This window comes from Erythrolamprus reginae, chromosome 6 (assembly GCF_031021105.1).
Source record: "Erythrolamprus reginae isolate rEryReg1 chromosome 6, rEryReg1.hap1, whole genome shotgun sequence".
NCBI classification, from domain to species: domain Eukaryota; kingdom Metazoa; phylum Chordata; class Lepidosauria; order Squamata; family Dipsadidae; genus Erythrolamprus; species Erythrolamprus reginae.
The window spans coordinates 71,989,758-72,010,735 of NC_091955.1; the positions used below are offsets into that span (position 1 = coordinate 71,989,758).

The following is a 20,978-nucleotide window of genomic DNA, read 5'->3' on the forward strand; positions in this document are numbered from 1 at the left end:
CTCGTTCCAAATGCTGACTTTGAACAGGACTTCACTACTTTGGGGAAACAGTTACAGAAGAAAGTGATTTAAATGTTTATTAACTTTCATTAAGCATATAAGTGAAATAATGTCCCTTCACTTTTTGGGAGTATTAAGGGAGGAGTTCTTCAGACATTTATTTGTTTGTTTGTTTGTTTATTTGTTTATTCTATTTTTTTATGTCGCCCTTCTCCTTAGACTCAGGGCGCTTACAACATGTTCGCAATAGCACTTTTTAACATTTCACCCACCTCGGAAGGCTGGAAGGCTGAGGGGGCGTGCATAAGTGCACCAGTGTGCCTACCATCCCTGTTTTCCATTTACTCATGCTCATTTCTTATATATATACCCATACCTGTTTATACATATGTTAATGTGTTATGTTCACACGTATACATACTTTCTCATACATACTTGAAAAATGAAAAAACTTAAACTGAACTAAACTTTGGACTTAGGGTGGGACAGCCATCAAATATATGCTTCTCGTTGTTGTTGTTGTTGCTATTATTATTATTATTATTATTATTATTATTATTATTATTATATTTGTATGCCGTCCCTCTCCGAAGACTCGGAGCGGCTCACAACAACAAAACATTACAAATCCAATAGTTAAAAACAATTTAAAATCCCTTAATATAAAAAACAGTCATACATCTCAGACAAACCATACATAAAACGGAAACGGCCCAGGGGAATCAATTTCCCCATGCCTGACGGCAGAGATGGGCTTTAAGGAGTTTGTGAAAGGCAAGGAGGGTGGGGGCAATCCTAATCTTTTGGGGGGGGAGTTGTTCACATTCGCTAACACTGGTAGGGAGGAGGAGGGCAGGATAGGCTGTTCTGTTTTGCCTTACTTTCCCAGCAGATTAAAAAAAAGTACAATGGGGCACTTCCGGTCGTGACGTTGCTCTGGTGCCTTGCTTCTCTCGAACGCTCCAAGTAAGCTGGGCTTTTGAAAGGTTTTTTGGTATGCCTTTATGGCGATCGTGGACCTCTAAAACCCACGACTTAACAGGGGAACCTCTAGCGCATCTTGGGTGAGATCGGTGATCCCCCAGGACAGCGGGGAACCCCACTGCCGACTTTCAAAGAGATCGGCCTATTTGGACCGATCCGGGAGCTCGACGTCTTGTTTTTATTTCCCCCCCTCCTTTTTTCTTTTTCTTCTTCTCTTAAAAAATCAATAAACAATTTTTTATTTTTTAAAAAAAGTTCAATGCAGAATAAAGATCAGCAGGCCTGCCCTTAATCTTGGAGAACAATTTGGTAGAGACAAGGTGTAAGCCCAGGTTGTGCTGCTATGATCATGTTTTGGCCTGTCCCTCACTTATCTTTCCCCCTGTACAACAGAAGCCTTTTATAGATACATTCACTAAATAGGATTTTTCTGAGGTGTCCAAGATCTTGTTTCTTCAGCAGCTTCAGCCTTGCTTTGGGCTGGGTCCTGATATTGTGCTAAAGCCTTGATCTATTTAATTAAATGAATTACATTTGGCTCAGGTTCATACACCTACTTAGATAAAGCCAAGCTGTCTTATTATGTCTGCACTTTGCCTTTATCTCTTTTCACCTCAAAGCCTTTGCTTTGGCTTTGCTTGCTGGATCTGGCTTCTCCTTTAAGCCATGGACAGTCACAGAAAGCAATGTAGAAAGTATATAGAGAATGGCCTTGAGGGACAGAATGAAGATTCAAGGCAATGATCAGATAAAAGTTGTCCAACCCAAGGAAGTAGTCTGCAAAAATGCTTCAGATAGCAGCAGCAGCCCAGTTCATACGGAGATAAAAGAGGAAAACGTATTCAGACTTGAAATATTTAGTTACTGTAGTTCTTCTAATAAAAATTCCTTTAGGCTACATAGCATCTGTTTCTTAGTCTGGTTTACTTTATAGGGTTGACAAGAATCAACAGTAAGGATATGAAAACAGGCCTTCCTCAAGAATCCCAAGAGCAGAGCACTTGCTTTTAAATAATTGGAACAATAATTAATTATCGTCCAATTAAATAGACTTTCATTAAAAGTTTCATTGCTCACAGTCACTCATGCCCTCATCACCTCGAGATTCGATTACTGCAATGCTCTCTACATGGGGCTACCCTTGAAAAGTGTTCAGAAACTTCAGATCATGCAGAATGCAGCTGCGAGAGCCATCATGGGGCTCCCTAGATTCGCCCACATTTCTGCAACACTCCGTGGCCTGCACTGGCTGCCAATCAGTTTCCGGTCACAATTCAAAGTGTTGGTAATGACCTTTAAAGCCCTATATGGCATTGGACCAGAATACCTCCGGAACCGCCTTCTACCGCACGAATCCCAGCGCCCGATAAGGTCCCACAGAGTTGGCCTTCTCCGGGTCCCGTCGACCAAACAATGTCGTTTGGCGGGCCCCAGGGGAAGAGCCTTCTCTGTGGTGGCCCCGGCCCTCTGGAATCAACTCCCCCCAGATATTAGAACGGCCCCCACCCTCCTTGTCTTTCGCAAATTACTCAAGACCCACCTTTATCGCCAGGCATGGGGGAACTGAGACATCCTCCCCCAGGCTTTTATATTTTATGTTTGGTATGTATGTGTTGTATGGTTTTAAATTGTTGGGGCTTTAGATATGTATTATTTTAATATTAGATTTGTTTCACTGTTATATTGTTTCTATTGTTGTTGTGAGCTGCCCCGAGTCTTCGGAGAGGGGCGACATACAAATCTAATAAATTATTATTATTATTATTATTATTATTATTATTATTATTATTATTATTATTATTGTGCAAAAATCCATAGAGGACCTGCATAGGTGTTTGCATGTAGGTACCCTAAATTAGTCACTCCTATGGCTGTGGACTGAATTGAAGCTTTGTTCTAAGTATGCACATAGAATAGCTTTGTATACACAATGGCTTCCTTTTCATTCTCTATGCTCCCCAAATGAATCAACTTTATTTAAACATTTGGTTAGACGCCCTATAGGGCAGCAGTATTCATGACCCCTTACTGAATGTTGAAAAATGTAAGGTTAAGTTCTTGCAACTTTGAAGCAGAAAAAAAACATTACATATTCCAATTAATTTGGAACAGGTGGAGAAGAGAACTCTTTGTTTTGCACCCAAATCTTAATTGCAGCTTCAACCACTAAATGTTGCTCGGTCTTAGGTCAGAAACCGCATTCAGATCTGATACTCCAACTTAAGAAAAAGAAAGGGTTTTTTTCTGCTGGGTAAAAAGTTTTCAGAAAAAGTTTTCAGAAAATTGACAAAGACCACTCAGCAATTGAAATCCTATATAACAAGTTAATTAATTGTGAATTTCCCCAAGAATTAATTCAATGACTTCACTAAAGGAACCAGGCAAAGAAGTTTCTGGTTGTCAAGGATACAACATAGATATTTTGGGCACTGGAAATAATTGCAGAAAACTTTTTTTCAACAAAGGAAAAAAATAGTTCAATAAAAGTTCATTTCAGAAATAGATTTTAATTACTGAAAATATGCCCCCTTCCCACAAATCCCTCCTTTAATATTCCTTGTTCAGTTATGCCATCATGTTAAACATAATCTGTGCTGAACTAACTGTTGTTTCTGCAGTGATCCAAATCAAATACCTTTTGTAAAAAAATAGACACTAATTAGTTTTTTGTGATCGAATCTTCCTAGCTATATTTTCCAAAAGAGAACCACCTTGTGAAATTTGTCTGCTAAAATGTCTATTACTTCGGCACTATAACCCAAAACAGGCCTTTCAAATTCATCACAACTCTTTTTCATTTGTTGCATTTCTTGCAAAGCCTATAAATTGTACTGGATATAATTCTGATTGTGAATGCTTGCCTTGATCCTTGGCCTTTTCTGTTCTTCATTCATAGTAATATTTCCTGCATCCCCAAAAGCAAATTCAGTTCCCAGAAAGTTAGGATGATTGACTGTTCCTTCAGATCTGCAGCTTATATTAGTTGACATTTATTGACTGAGGAGACCTGTACTATCTGAGTTTGATTTACTTGCATTAGTTTCATGTAATTCCTGTATCCCACACTCACTAGCACTGAAGATGTTGGCTAGTTGGGTAATAAAATGTCTGCAGGCAGACAATCAAGCTCAAAGAGAGCACCATGAATTCCACAGTTTAATCCTGAGCTATCTATGTTCTGTTATATTGAATTTTCTTGACTGGGCAATCACTTTTTCAAATGGAAGTTATTTTACATTTTATCAAGCTAAACTGTAAAATAAAGACAATATATTGTATCTTCTTTGTCCCTTTTGGTAATTGGTTTGTTTGTTTGTTTGTTTGTTTATATGCTACCCTTCTCACCATTAAGATGACTCTGGGAATTTACAAACAGTAGAAACATTAAAAAAAATTAAAACTGTATAAGAAGCTAAAATGAAGGCGAGAATGAGAATGAAATCTTCTTACCCATTATGCACCACCAGTAATGAGTGTTGGTCATGACCTTTAAAGCCCTACATGGCATTGGACCAGATTACCTCCAGAACCGCCTGCTACCGCACGAATCCCAGCGACCGATAAGGTCCCACAGAGTTGGCCTTCTCTGGGTCCCGTCGACTAAACAATGTCATTTGGTGGGCCCCAGGGGAAGAGCCTTCTCTGTGGCGGCCCTGTCTCTCTGGAACCAACTCCCCCCGGAGATTAGAATTGCCCCCACCCTTCCTGTCTTTCGTAAACTACTCAAGACTCATTTATACCGCCAGGCATGGAGGAGTTGAGATATTCCTTCCCCCTAGGCCATTACAAGTTATGCATGGTATGTTTGTGTGTATGTTTGGTTTTATAATAAGGGTTTTTAGTTGTTATATTATTGGATTGTCACATGTTGTTTTTATCATTGTTGTTAGCCGCCCCGAGTCTACGGAGAGGGGCGGCATATAAATCCAATAAATTATTATTATTATTATTATTATTATTATTATTATTATTATTATTATTATTATTATTATCCCCTCAGGCCCCCAAGCCAACCAGTAAAACCAATTTTAATACCCTCTGGAAGGCCAAAAGGGTGGGAGTGGTAGAGTGTGCCACAGAGCCAGGACCAAAATGATTTCTTTGATCCTACATAATAGAATTTCTTAGCAACTAAGGAACAAATTGGGGTGAGATGATATAAGATTTGCAACTTTACCAGGGTACAAGCTGCTATAATTTTACTTCGTTCTGCATGTAGGATTGCCTGGCCCAGGGGTAGGCAAAGTTGGCTCTTCTATGACTTGTGAACTTCATCTCCCAGAATTCCCAAGCCAATTATGCTAGCTCAGAAATTCTGGGAGTTGAAGTCCACATGTCATAGAAGAGCCAATTCTGCCTACCCCTGGCCTAGTCCAACAGTACTCTGTTTAATAGCAGATTATTTATTTTATTTATTTGTTTATTGATTGATTGATTGATTGATTGATTGATTGATTGATTGCTAGAGTTGAAAGGGACCATAAAGGCCATCGAGTTCAACCCCCTGCCCAAGCAGGAACCCTATAGTACACCAGTCAAGTGGCAGTTCAATCTTCTCTTAAAAATGTCCAGAGTGTTGGAGTTCACAACGTCCGCTGGTAGGTTGTTCCATTGGTTGATCACTCTGACCGTCAGGAAGTTCCTCCTTATCTCCATGTTGAATCTCTCCTTGGTCAGCTTCCAGCCGTTGTTCCTCGTCCGGCCCTCTGGTGCCCTGAAGAATAAATTGATCCCCTCCTCTCTGTGACATCCCCTCGTATACTTGTAGACTGCTATCATGTCCGCTCTGGCCCTCCTTTTCTCTAGGCTATCCATGCCCAGTTCCCTCAGTCTCTCTTCGTAAGTCTTGGTTTCCAATCCCTTAATCATCTTGGTTGCTCTTCTCCAGAGTTTCAATGTCTCTTTTGAAGTGTGGTGACCAGAACTGAATACAGTACTCCAGGTGTGGTCGGACCAGGGCGTAGTAGAGTGGTATTAAGACTTCCCTGGTCTTGGAGTGTATTCCCCTGTTGATGCAGTTTAGGATTGTGTTGGCTTTTTTAGCTGCTGCTGCACATTGTTGGCTCATGTTTAGTTGATTGTCCACCAAGACTCCGAGGTCTCTTTCGTAGTCGCTACTGCTAAGAGGGGTTTCTCCCAGGTTGTATTTGTGTCCAGGGTTTTTTCTGCCTAGGTGAAGGACTTTGCTCTTGTTGATGTTAAACCTCATTTTGTTGGTGAGGGGCCCACTGTGTTAGTCTGTCTAGGTCTTTCTGTAATTTGAGCCTGTCTTCTAGGGTATTGGCTACCCCCGCCAGCTTGGTGTCGTCTGCGAATTTGATCAGTTGCCCTTCTATTCCCTCGTTCAGTCGTTGATAAAAATGTTGAAGAGCACAGGGCCCAGGACTGAACTAAATCATAGTTTACCAGTTTGCTTAACATTCATTTGATACTGTGGACAAACCAGAGGTTATTGGTTTTGATATAATGACCTGTTGCACATCAACAAGAATATTGTTCACCTCGTGACATAAACAAGCCTAAACTTGTGTTGGAATGCACATTTACATTTTCCAACTCCAGTATCAAATTCAGTATCTGTTTTGTTTTATTTTTAGCAAAGTTCCAATATCTCCAATGCTGAGAAGGATGTTTCTCCCAGAGTCTTTCAGCTTGAAGGACAAAACTTATTATCCTAACCTTAAAATATCTGTATTCTACAGCACATTATGACGAACCTCCATTACAGCACATTATGACAAACCTCCATTACTTTCCTAGTTTTTGGAAACTTTGATCCATCAATTTGAAATGCAAATATGCTTCAATTCCACAGTGTGGGTACAACTACAGTAATTCTGTCTCACTGTAATAGGATAGCTAAATTCCCCATACTCCTAGAACGGCTAATCTTCTTTTGAGCCTGACTCCTTAAGATTTGGAGTAGCATTCAATGAAAGCTTCTGTTCAAGAAAGGTCAGGTTGCTAATAGTTCAACATTCAAACATAGAAAAGATAAATATTCATGGAATTCCGTATGAAGTATGTCAATAGGGAAAAAGATAGTCAGAAAGACCGTAAGGAAGAGTGGGCTGCTCTGATCACAGAAGTATTCAAACTTAGGGTTACCTACTTGCCCTCGAAAAGTTTTCCATTTATTATTGATTTAAAAATTTGTAGCAGTTAGAAGGATGTTTAAGGGTGTGTAAATCAACATTCATAGTTGAATTATGAGGGATATGAGTTCTGTTGAATTATAATAAATTATGCATAATTATGTATTTATCATCAGAAGGACTTTCCACTGTATTTCATCCTGACTAAGGATTATGATAGTTGGACTTCAATGTTGCAAACTTTTGGCTAATAGAATTCAAGACCGAGCCATAAAGAATAAATTGGAATCACTCTACACTTTGTAAATATGTTGATGTTCCTGGTTTTAAAATACTATAAATTAGTATTGCAGCAGAGGCGGAATAACAACGCGGACACAGAGCTGGATTTAAAACTGGGTCATTTTTATTAATTAAATTAAAATTAATTTAATTCAACCTAACATGGACCCGCAGAGGTCAACTGAAATACTTCCGGGGTGGAAATGACGCAATAAAAACTTCGGGGGAATTTAAGGCGTTGCTCCATGCTGATCCAGGTGAAGGGGTGAGACCCAGAGGCAGGTTCTCCCCAATTGCTGAGGTCGATTTAAAAGGCACCATGAGCCCTTGGAGAGAGTCTGCCAAGCATCCCCAAAGATGCCCAATGGAGAACACGCAGTTGCTAAACACCTCCCAATTTCCGTCCCTAACCTGCCAACCCAATGACCAGAGGTCGAAAAAATGGTCGCAGAAAATACCGAGGCTGCCAAAAATTCCTATTCTCCCCCTAAGGGCGACCCCTGTAGCACACTGAAAGATAGGGTGGGCGGGTGGGTGTTCACCTGCTCGTTGTCCGGGGCGAAAGGAAGCCCCGAGCCTGTGCAGCAAGCGCCGATGACAAGGCATGGCCAGGATCTCGCGAGATCTCATGAGATCCCGGCCACAAAATGGCGTCGGAGACCGAGGGCCGCATTTCCCTGGCCCTGCCGCAAATCCTGGCTGGCGTTGAGTCGCCGGCTGGGCATTTGGTGGAGGGATCGAATGATTGTTGTTGGGTGGCGGGGAGTACATTTCACTTTGCACTGTTTTGTCTTGTGTGTATTCGTTTATATTTTAAAAATCAATAAAATTTATTGTAAAAAGTGTTGTAAACTTTAATAATTTTTTAAAAAGTATATATAAAGCAGAGTCATATTGGAGAAAGGCATTCCATTTCAACCCAATTTATAACTGTTAACCTATTGTTAGAAAATGTGCCATATTTATATGCTAAATGGGAGACTATTATTTATGGCATTCATAAATTCTTAAACATTTCAAAAGCATAAGAATACATGCATATTCTCAGATCCATGTCCTGTTAAAACTCTCATTGCCAGGACCTTTAACTGGACAAAATTGTGTGGGGGAAAAAGGCCCCAAACCAGATGGCAACACATGTGCAGTGCTGGAAATATGACTTCTGCGTATGCGCAGAAGAAAAAAAAACATTTTTTTTTTTAAAAAACCCAATTTTAAAAAATTCAGAAAAAAGATGGTGGCTTCCATGGTCCAGCCCCGACAGAATCGTTTCTGTGATGTCATTGTGACATCACCAGCAGCTTGCTACCAGTTCAAATGAACCAGTTCGAACCTGGAGGAACCCACCTCTGGTTTACAGTATACTGTTTATTGACCTACACCAGTGTTTTTCAACCAGTGTGCCGTGGCTCACTAGTGTGCCGTGAGACATGGTCAGGTGTGCCGCGAAGCTCAGAGAGAGAGAGAAAGAAAGAGAGAGAGAGAGAGAGAAAGAGCAAGAGAGAGAGAGAGAAAACAAGAGAGAGAAAGAAAGAGAGAAAAAGAGAGAGAAAGAAAGAAAGAGAGAGAAAGAGAGGGAGGTAAGGAGGGAGGTAAGGAGGGAGAGTGAAAGAGAGCAAAAAAGAGGAAGGAAGAGAGAAAGGGATGGAGGGAGAGAGAAATAGAGCGAAAGGGAGGAAGAGATAATTTTTTTGTCCAAACCTTTTTTAGGCCCCCCCCCCAATGTGCCCCATGGTTTTGTAAATGTAAAAAAATGTGCCGCGGCTCAAAAAAGGTTGAAAATCACTGACCTACACAATGGAAGTTATCAAATTATATAAAGAAGAGTTAATGAGATTGCAATTATGAGATTAGATTTAGAATAGAAAGGCTAAATCAAAATGTTGTGACTGGTTGCAAGCATTATGAACTCTTAAGAAATATATAGGCATATTTCTAATTCCAAAAGAAGTAGTATTTAATTATTCATACTCATTTCCAGTAGGTGCTGACCAACAATTATGTTCAGTTGTAAATTAAAGTATTTCAATAGTTTTAAGCCTGCATTTAGATTTTTTACTCAGGAGCTTGTTTATATTGAATGCCAAATCATTCTACAGACATGGCCTTCTCATCTTTCACAATACTAACCCAGGATTATAAGGATAAGCAGAAGAGGATTAAAATAAATGTACTGTAACTAATTACACTTACACATAAGTGGACTTAACTATCCAGATGTTTGAGTTGTAAGGTCTTAGAAATCTAGTTATAAAATAAATAAAAGAAGTCTGTTATATGGCAATGCTGTCTGTTGTGGAGAAAAGAAATTCCATCAGGCAAACAGATTATTGAAAAAAGTTACTTTTTTGATAGTGATCATTTAGTAAAACCTATGTTGATACTAATGATACTAAGAATCCAGGGGTGGATTCTTCCCAATTTGGACCGGTTTGCCTGAACCAGTAGTGACCCACTGATGACTTCACAATGACATCATAGAACCAGGACACTATTAAAAAATGATGAAAAAATAATCGGTAAAATATATAAATTTTTGATCCGTTATGAGACAGAAGTGGAAATTGTAAAAGAGAATATGATAAGCTGGGGAATGAATTTTGGCTACACAATTGAACTAGAAAAATGGGGAAAATTATGGATTAACAATTGGCAGATGACAAGATCGACCGCATTCAAGGAAAACCAATTAAAAATGTTCTACAGGTGGCACCTATCGCCAGAAAGACTTGCAAAAATGTTCCCAAAAACCTCTCCAATATGTTGGAAGTGTAAAAAAGAAAGAGGCACGTTCTACCACCAATGGTGGACATGCACACAGGCAAAAAAGTTTTGGAATAAAATAACAAATTGGTTAAAAGAAATAGCAAATGAAGAAATCGGGAAAAAACCAGAATTATATTTATTGGGTATTTTTAATTTAAAAAATAGAAAAAGAAGTAAGATACCTAGTTATACATATACTAACAGCTGCCAGAATAGTATATGCCCAACAGTGGAAAACAGATAAAATACCGGAAGAAAACATAATAATTAAAAAAAAACTAGACTGTGCGGAGATGGACAGGCTATCCAAAAGATTAGAGGGAAAAGAATAATCAGATTACTATAAAACATGGGCAAAATTTTATGATTGGCTAAAAGAAAGAAATAAATAAAAATTTATGCAAAGCAACACGTCAAATAAAAGAATTCAAAAACTAATATTATGTAAAAGAAGTGTAATTCTCTGATCAAATATCAAAAAAAAAAAAAAATGGGGAAACTTTCATTTCCCAAATGTTGTATATACATGTTTTTATGTATGTTTTTTCTTTTGTCTTGTATGTCACATTTGTAAAATAAAAAATAAAAATATAAAAAAAAGAACCTGTTCTATTGTTGCTGGTCTATGGGCACCGCCATCTCTTTTTTTTTTCTGATTTTTTAAAAAGAATTTCCAGAATTTTTTCTTCTGTGCACGCGCAGAAGCTGAGTTTTCAACACTACGCATGCACAGGAAGGAAGCAGTCCGGCAATGAGGTAAACAGGCTAAGTCCCTTCACAGGGTCGCCTTTCTCCATACCCAAGAAAGATCAAAAGGTGCGGAACCACCTAGAGGTAAGAAAATGAACCATTGAGGGAATTAGCTCCCTCCTGAAGCTACCAGAGTTGCAGGGCCCCCGCCTTGTAGCTTGGAGCTCCAAGCAGAAGAGGTACTCTGCTGTTGAGAAGAAGGAGCATCTCTATGTGCTCTCCACCGGCTGTTTCTTCCCCTTCACTATTTTTGCTGGGATACTTCATGCAGCACACTTCATGCCAGTGAAATGTAGAAGCCATGAGCTTTGCCTTCCTCCAAGTCTCATCCGGAGAGAAGTACCTGCTTCCCGCTGCCACGCACAGCGCTTAGAGAATAATATGGCTTATGGCTGCCGCATTTCGCTGGGCTGTGCTAAACGATTTCACATAAAGAGCAACAAATGAGAGAAACAGCCGTTGACCTGGAGAACACATGGATTGGAGCAGCACAGAGAAATGTAGAAGCCATGAGCTTTGCTTTCCTCCAAGTCTCATCCGGAAAGCTTTGTGCAGAGAGAAGTACCTGCTTCCCTCTGCCACGCACAGTGCTTAGAGAATAATACTGCTTATGGCTGCCACATTTCGCTGGGCTGTGATAAACGATTTCACATAAAGAGCAACAAAGGAGAGAAACAGCCGTTGACCTGGAGAACACATGGATTGGAGCAGCACAGAGAAATGTAGAAGCCACGAGCTGTGCTTTCCTCCAAGTCTCATCCAGAAAGATCTAATTGGGGGGGGGGGGTTAGGTGTCTCCATCCGCGAGCTCATGGCAGTGAGAAGAACTGAAGAACTGCAGAGAGCCTCCCATGTATTGCACCTTTTCCCAGCCTTTGCCTGTACTCCTGCACTTCCAGCATCTCCCAAAGTTGCCCCCATTTGAGTTGCGACAGGGACAGGTCGAGTCCAGTAAGCTAGGGGCCCGAAAATGGCACAGAGGTGCAGATGAAGCCTGGGAGCAACACACAGGAGGCTTTTGGGTGTCTGCTACGTCCACCCACATCCTCCTCAGATCCCATAGACAAGCCGCTTTATTCCTTCTCCCAATGCTGCTCCTCTGGTGCGAGAGGAAGAGAGGAAGAGAGAGGAAGATAAAGGAACAAACAAACAGGAAATTTTCCGTATGAGTCCCAATTACCAATTAGGTCCCACAGAGTTGGCCTTCTCCAAGTCCCGTCAACCAGACAAAGTCGCTTTTTTCAGCCTCTGAAACCTCCATTTGAGAAGCTGGGTGGGGCTACAATGGAGGTTTCAGAGGCTAAAACAATGCCTCTGAAATTGAGGTTTCACAGGCTGGAAAAATGCCTCTCAAATGGATGTTTCACAGGCTGGAAAAGTAAGGCACAGAATTCACAACCAAAAAAACTGTTGCTAAAGTTCACCTCTTGGAACAACTCATTCAGGGAGGCCATCCATCCCCCAATCAGCTTTTTTTAAATTTTCCTACCCAAAAACTAATATACGTCTTATATTCCGGTATATCTTATAGTCCAAAAAAACACGCTATTCTCAAGTTTGAGGATTGTGTTGATTGTGTGATTTTTCCTCTTTTCTTCCTTTAAAAAATTGACCAATAATTTCCTTTTCTGCACTTAAGAAAAAAGCATTTACCTTCTTTTAAAAAATATTTAACCGATGTTTAAGTGCTCTTTCTTTTATGACTTGCATTAACTTATTTTTCTGTTTCTACAGAGGAAGGCATGTTCTTATTACTAATGCTTTATTGTTTCCTGCTCCTTGGATTTTATGCAATGGGCTTCAGAGGGTGCTAAATTGTCAATAAATAATGTTACTTTACTTTATTATATGAATATCTCAATGCATTGTTCATAAGGATTCAAAGATCAAATTACATACTATAAAGCAAAAGGCATAGCTTGGTAGAACTGTCCTAATTTTCTAGTCAAAACTTTTCCCGGATTGTTGAGATAACATTTTTCTTCCATGAGGTTTTTACAGGATATTTGTGTCCATTTCTGAATTAAGCTTGTTTATTATAGTTTATGTTCTCTTTGTTTCACGTAACTCATTTTTATTGGCTATTTCCCCAGCAGCCAGTTAGTGATCCTGTGAAAAATCAAATTATTTTAATATCATTGCCTAAAGAAGATGTTTTCTTACTAGAAATAGGAAATGTCAAGTAGACACAGTTTGCAAAGCTGTAATGCAGCTGTTGCTTATTCAGCATTTGGCAATCAGTAGCAGCAAAATATATTTGCAACTTAAAGTACTGTCTTACCCCTATCTAATTTTTTTAATGGACATGCAAACTTTTAAGAGCTGAACTTTGGATGAGTTTCCAATAAAACTCTCTTTCTTCCCCTTATACATTGTTTGGATCTTTTTCAAATGCATAAAATTAATGCTTGGAACAATGAATCCTTTTTATAGCTAAAATATAACCTCCATAAAAATCTCCTTTTTTCCCCAATTTGTCATTTTTTAAACTCTCCTTGATGATTTTTCTTCAAGGCCTTTAATTTTTACTCTTTTATCATTTTCTCTTCTATTGACAAAAGTGGGATTGTTGATTTAGAGAAATTGATAAAGGGATAGTGTAACTTAACTAATTTTTGCAAGGAAACATGAATGTAAGAAGTGGTAATTAATAAGATAAGCGGTAATTAATAAGGCAAAAGGCAGCATGTTTAAAATATCTCTTTGCTCAGGTTTTAGTTATTTTAATATTTTAGTATTAATATTAGATTTGTGCCACTATGTGAGATTTGTGCCACTATTAGATTTGTGCCACTATTTGTGCCATTAATATTAGATTTGTGCCACTATAATATTGTTTTTATCATTGTTGTGAGCCGCCCCGAGTCTTCGGAGAGGGGCGGCATACAAATCTAATAAATTATTATTATTATTATTATTATTATTATTATTATTATTATTATTATTATTATTATTATTATTACAAAGCCCATCATATAGATAGAATTCAATAGGTAGGATTTTCTATTATTAATTTTCTTTCCTTTTCTTTGGTTTCCTTTAAAAATAGGTAAATGTAGTAGTACTAGTATGCTCGTATGATTTCTGCGCTGAGGAGGAAGAAATATTGTCAAATATTGTATGAATGTTATGTATGCATATTAATGGGATTATGGTCTTCAGTTAAGATTTTTATATTCTTTTTTATATTTTATATTATTTTTATTGTTTTTGTAATTTTACACTGTTGTAAGTCTCCCTGAGTCCTTCTAGATTGGGCGGCACAGAAATCGAATAAATAAATAAATGAAAAAAGAAAAAAAAGCATATTTAGAAGATAAACCAATGAAGCTGGGTTTTGATGCTTGCATTGTTTTCTCTACCAGGTGATACACTGGAACTCGCCCAAAAAATTGAGAGTAAAGAACAAGCATGTGGAGTTTTTCCGCAACCTCTATCTGACATTCCTAGAATATGATGGGAACTTGCTGAGACGGGAGCTTTTTGGATGTCCCAGTGAAGCTGATGTCAACAGTGAAAATGTAAGCTGGCCTTAAACTTGGGGTGGCTTTTACTTCCACAAATGTATGCAATTTGGAAAGGTGGGAAGGGTTTTCTCTCAAACAGAAGATTATAATTATGCCAAATGTTAGAGTTTGTTGCATAAATCAAACCCAGAAGCACACAGAGGTAACTGATTTTTTCTGGATTCATTAACTTCTTTATACACATTATACACACACACACAATACAAGTAGACTCAGGAATATTGATTCCACACTATTCCAACTCCACAAACAAGGTTTGCACTTGCATTAAAATGTCTTTCCACAGATTTACCTGGTTGCAGACAGGCTCTGTATAAGTTGTATAATTGTACAATATTGCATGCAGACACACTCACATACACAGTTCTTAATTTCAGCCAGACCTCCTTTGCAGTCTTTAAATCAGCTACATAGAAACATAGAAAATTGACGGCAGAAAAAGACCTCATGGTCCATCTAGTCTGCCCTTATATTATTTCCTGTATTTTATCTTAGGATGGATCTATGTTTATCCCAGGCATGTTTAAATTCAGTTACTGTGGATTTACCAACCACGTCTGCTGGAAGTTTGTTCCAAGCATCTACTACTCTTTCAGTAAAATAATATTTTCTCACGTTGCTACTGATCTTTCCCCAAACGAACCTCAGATTGTGCCCCCTTGTTCTTGTGTTCACTTTCCTATTAAAACACTTCCCTCCTGAACCTTATTTAACCCTTTAACATATTTAAATGTTTCGATCATGTCCCCCCTTTTCCTTCTGTCCTCCAGACTATACAGATTGAGTTCATTAAGTCTTTCCTGATACGTTTTATGCTTAAGACCTTCCACCATTTTTGTAGCCCATCTTTGGACCCGTTCAATTTTATCAATATCTTTTTGTGGGTGAGGTCTCCAGAACTGAACACGGTGTTCCAAATGTGGTCTCACCAGCGCTCTATATAGCAGGATCACAATCTCCCTCTTCCTGCTTGATAAACAGTTCAACGTCTAAACTTAAGATGATATAAGCTAGTGATAGCGAAGCTTTTTTGGTTCGCATGCCACAAGGGTGTGTCTGTGCATACTAGCATGCGTGCCTGTGCCCACACCCCTTCCCTCCCCCATGCATGCACAATACCCTTGTGCTGCTCCTGCGCATGTACACTATCCCCACCCCACCCCTGTACATGTGCACTGGCACAATAAAAATGGCCAAATGGGGCAAACCGGAAGTTTTGAAAAACAGACTTCCAGTTTGCCCATTGTGCTGGGTTTTTTGCACTCCGGAGGGTTCAGGGACACTTCCTGAAACCCTGGAGTGCAAAAAACAGGCAAAAAACGGGAAGTTTGGAAAATGCACTTCTGGTTGGCCCGTTGTGCTGTTTTTTGCACTCTCGAGGGTTCAGGGAAGCTTGAACCAGAAAATAACTAGTGGAGGTTAATGCACAGCCAGCCCAAGACATTGGGTTCCCTGTGACAAAGAATTGAACAGTACTCCTTTCCATCTCATTACTGAAAACTGACTGGATTATTATTATTATTATTATTATTATTATTATTATTATTATTATTTATTAGATTTGTATGCACAACAATGGTAAAAAAAACAATATTATAATTGCACAAATCTAATATTAAAAGAAATAACTAAAACCCTATCATATCAAAACCAGACAACACATACATACCAAACATAAATTATAGGGAGCCTGGGGGAAAGGTGTCTCAACTCCCCCATGCCTGGCAGTATAGGTGGGTCTTGAGTAGTTTATGGAAGACAAGGAGGGTGGGAGCAGTTCTAATCTCCATGGGGAATTGGTTCCAGAGGGCCGGGGCCGCCACAGAGAAGGCTCTTCCCCTGGGGCCCGCCAGATGACATTGTTTAGTCGACGGGACCCGGAGAAGGCCAACTCTATGGGACCTTATCGGTCGCTGGGATTCGTGCAGTAGCAGGCAGTTCCGGAGGTACTTTGGTCCAGTGCCATGTAGACTAACAGTTGAATCTTCCTTCAGTGCTGGGTATAGGAGCGTCTTTCACTATTTATTGAGACAAAAGTTCTCCTGATTGTGTGGCGGCTTTTTCTAAAGAGCTTCCTTGTTTTTTAATTTATTTAATTAAGGCTGACAGTTTAACTCAGAACTTTTTGCATTAAAAATTCTGAATTAAAATGGACTTTTCTCCAAGAATAGGAACATAGAAGAAAATAATCTAAACATACATTTTTGTTCAGTACATAATGTGTGGTGGTAAAGTGATAAAGAAATTGATATTTTCAAGTTTTATGTCCTACATTATATATATTTATGTATTGTAAGCAATACAATAGGAGGCATTTTAAAATACAATTATTGTGTAAGTGTATGAAATTGTAGGTAGTTTTCTTTAATAACAATGCTATATACAGAATCCTTTCTCCTTCCAGGTACCTATGAAATATAATAGCAGTTTTCACATCAAGTAGAACAAAATTGGCCATTCAAGTCCCTCAACAAAATGCTTCTGCAAATTTAAATTTGGGCATATTTATACTTAGCTTCTTTCTTGTTGTGCGTGTAGTAGCCATTTATTTCATGTACCGGTAAGGGGGCTATACTATGTAATGCATCTAAATTGGTGCTCATCAAAAGCAACAAAAGTCAAAAACCTTTAATAGCCAGAGAAAAATGTGCTAGAGTGGCATAAGAAGAATATTGATCATACTTCTTTATGTATTGAGTAATCTAGGTAATTTAATTTAATTTAATTTAATTACTTAGATTTATAAGCCACCCTTCTCCAAAAGGACTCAGGGTGGCATACAGCAATATTCATTCATTCATTCATTTATTTATTGGATTTGTATGCCGCCCCTCTCCACAGATTCGGGGCAGCTAACAACAGCAGTAAAACAGTATATAACAAAATCCAATACTAAAAAACAGTTAAAAAACCATTATATAAAAACCAATGATACATACAAACACACCATGCATACAATTGTAAAGGCCTAGGGGGAAAGTATATCTCAGTTCCCCCATGCCTGGCGGCAGAGATGGGTTTTAAGCAGCTTACGAAAGGCAAGGAGGGTGGGGGCAATTCTAATCTCTGGGGGAACTTGGTTCCAGAGGGTCGGGGCCGCCACAGAGAAGGCTGTTCCTCTGGGTCCCGCCAAGAGACATTGTTTCATTGATGGGACCCAGAGAAGACCCACTCTATGGGACCTAACTGGTCGCTGGGATTCATGCAGCAGAAGGCGGTCCCTGAGGTATATGGTAAACAACAATAAAATCCCCATATTCATCCACTGATCATTCATCTCATTGTTGATCAACAACTATTGCTCGATATGCTTACCATATTTTCCAGCGTATAAAACACACCGGAGTATAAGACACACCTTAGTTTTTGGGGAGGAAAACAAGGAAAAATGCCTCTGCTTCCCAGCAATTTGCCAAATAGCAAACAGCACAGATGACATATACTGTTTGCTGTGTCTTTCTGTGCATGTGTGCCTGACCCATAGGAATAGCAAAGAATTGGAAAAATGTACATTTTGGCAGTACAGTGATCCCTCGAGTTTCGCGATCTCGATGTTCGCTAAACGCTATATCGCGAGTTTTCAACCCGGAAGTAAACAACACCATCTGCGCATGCGTGCCCTTTTTTTTCTATGGCCACGCATGCGTAGATGGTGGAGTTTCCCCACCGGGCTGAGCGGCTTCCCCTGGGTCTTCCCCCTCTTGCCCCGGTAAGTGGCGCGAGCAACGGCGTGGGCGCGCGCGCGAGGTCCGCTTCCCAGCTGGGAAGCAACAACAGCAACCGGGTGGGTGGGGGAAGCCCCGGCGGCGCGCGCGCGAGGCCCGCTTCCCAGCTGGGAAGCAACAACAGCAACCGGGTGGGTGGGGGAAGCCCCGGCGGCGCGCGCGCGAGGCCCGCTTCCCAGCTGGGAAGCAACAACAGCAACCGGGTGGGTGGGGGAAGCCCCGGCGGCGCGCGCGCGAGGTCCGCTTCCCAGCTGGGAAGCAACAACAGCAACCGGGTGGGTGGGGGAAGCCCCGGCGGCGCGCGCGCGAGGCCCGCTTCCCAGCTGGGAAGCAACAACAGCAACCGGGTGGGTGGGGGAAGCCCCGGCGGCGCGCGCGCGAGGTCCGCTTCCCAGCTGGGAAGCAACAACAGCAACCGGGTGGGTGGGGGAAGCCCCGGCGGCGCGCGCGCGAGGCCCGCTTCCCAGCTGGGAAGCAACAACAGCAACCGGGTGGGTGGGGGAAGCCCCGGCGGCGCGCGCGCGAGGCCCGCTTCCCAGCTGGGAAGCAACAACAGCAACCGGGTGGGTGGGGGAAGCCCCGGCGGCGCGCGCGCGAGGCCCGCTTCCCAGCTGGGAAGCAACAACAGCAACCGGGTGGGTGGGGGAAGCCCCGGCGGCGCGCGCGCGAGGTCCGCTTCCCAGCTGGGAAGCAACAACAGCAACCGGGTGGGTGGGGGAAGCCCCGGCGGCGCGCGCGCGAGGTCCGCTTCCCAGCTGGGAAGCAACAACAGCAACTGGGTGGGTGGGGGAAGCCCCGGCGGCGCGCGCGCGAGGCCCGCTTCCCAGCTGGGAAGCAACAACAGCAACCGGGTGGGTGGGGGAAGCCCCGGCGGCGCGCGCGCGAGGTCCGCTTCCCAGCTGGGAAGCAACAACAGCAACCGGGTGGGTGGGGGAAGCCCCGGCGGCGCGCGCGCGAGGCCCGCTTCCCAGCTGGGAAGCAACAACAGCAACCGGGTGGGTGGGGGAAGCCCCGGCGGCGCGCGCGCGAGGCCCGCTTCCCAGCTGGGAAGCAACAACAGCAACCGGGTGGGTGGGGGAAGCCCCGGCGGCGCGCGCGCGAGGTCCGCTTCCCAGCTGGGAAGCAACAACAGCAACCGGGTGGGTGGGGGAAGCCCCGGCGGCGCGCGCGCGAGGCCCGCTTCCCAGCTGGGAAGCAACAACAGCAACCGGGTGGGTGGGGGAAGCCCCGGCGGCGCGCGCGCGAGGTCCGCTTCCCAGCTGGGAAGCAACAACAGCAACCGGGTGGGTGGGGGAAGCCCCGGCGGCGCGCGCGCGAGGTCCGCTTCCCAGCTGGGAAGCAACAACAGCAACCGGGTGGGTGGGGGAAGCCCCGGCGGCGCGCGCGCGAGGCCCGCTTCCCAGCTGGGAAGCAACAACAGCAACCGGGTGGGTGGGGGAAGCCCCGGCGGCGCGCGCGCGAGGTCCGCTTCCCAGCTGGGAAGCAACAACAGCAACCGGGTGGGTGGGGGAAGCCCCGGCGGCGCGCGCGCGAGGCCCGCTTCCCAGCTGGGAAGCAACAACACTAACCGGGTGGGTGGGGGAAGCCCCGGCGGCGCGCACGCGGATAAGCAGCAGCAGCGAGGCGGCGGGGAAACCCCAATCTTCGGCTCCTCGCTGCTGCGATGGAAGTAAAAACACCATCTGCGCATGCGCAGATGGTGTTTTTACTTCCGCACCGCTACTTCGCGAAAAATCGATCATCGCGAGGGGTCCTGGAACGGAACCCTCGCGATGATCGAGGGACCACTGTATAATAATTCCAGAAAGTTTTCTTAAATTTAATCACACTAACTCCTCCCAATTATTAAACTAATCTTGTCCAAGCATGACTATGTGAGGGTTTAAATCAGCTGCCTTATCTTAATACTAAAACAGGTCATTTCAGATTATACTTGTACAGATGCTGTTAAAATTGATGTGGCTTTCTGAAAATATACATTTTAGATTATACCTTTACAGATCTTTAAAATTGATCTGGCTTTCTGGAAGTACTCTCTGCTATTTAAAAGAAGATACAATAGTCCTGAGCCTCTTCAAATCAAGCATTTATTTTAAAAAGCTTCTTCATTTTGTAAGTTAATAATAAAGCAATCTTTTAAAAATAACTTTCATAATTTGAATGTTCTATGGGCATTTATAGTTATTGACTTACCTCCTTACACTAAGAAACCAACAGCCACTTACAGCATCAAACAACAGCCAGTTTCATCCAGATTGCTGATCCCACCAGCAATTTGCCCCGTGCAGTTTTAGTTTCATTTTCATTTTAGTATGTGGACTTCCCACAACATCAATCAATCATATGAGTGTCAGGAGGCAGATAATCAGTGACTTGTACTAAGCCGGCTCTGCTGCTCTTTGCTGCAAGGAGGTAAACTGCTGAGAGGCTGTTTTTTACCCTCTTTTTTGGGTGGGGGTAAAAAAGTGTGTCTTATACAGTGGTGCCTCTACTTACGAACTTAATTCGTTCTGTGACCAGGTTCTTAAGTAGAAAAGTTTGTAAGTAGAAGCAATTTTCCCCATAGGATCGATGTAAAAGCAAATAATGCATGTAAACCCATTAGGAGAGAAATAAAAGCTCGGAATTTGGGTGGGAAGAGGAGGAGGAAGAAGAGGAGAGGAGGACAGTCGCTGCCAAAGGAAGAAGGTAAGGGGAGGGGAATTTTAAAAATCCAAAACTTTAAGGCTTAAAAAAAAAAGAGAGACTCTGAAAGAGGAGCACCCGCCTCCCATACACCCGGCGCAAGGCTGCCTCCCATACACTGCGCCAGAGAGAGAAACTCAGGGGGAATAGCAGGAAACTGGCCA

The 20,978-nt window shown here is 42.0% G+C and overlaps 1 protein-coding gene across 1 annotated transcript in view; it reads left to right on the forward strand.

Annotated features, from left to right (window-relative positions):
- Window positions 1–20,978, forward strand: part of LARGE1 (LARGE xylosyl- and glucuronyltransferase 1) — a 447,356-nt gene that overhangs the window by 356,480 nt on the left and 69,898 nt on the right. The window contains exon 10 of the mRNA XM_070756235.1: window positions 14,243–14,398. Coding sequence (XP_070612336.1) covers window positions 14,243–14,398 — 156 coding nt within the window. The remainder of the gene's footprint in view (window positions 1–14,242; window positions 14,399–20,978) is intronic.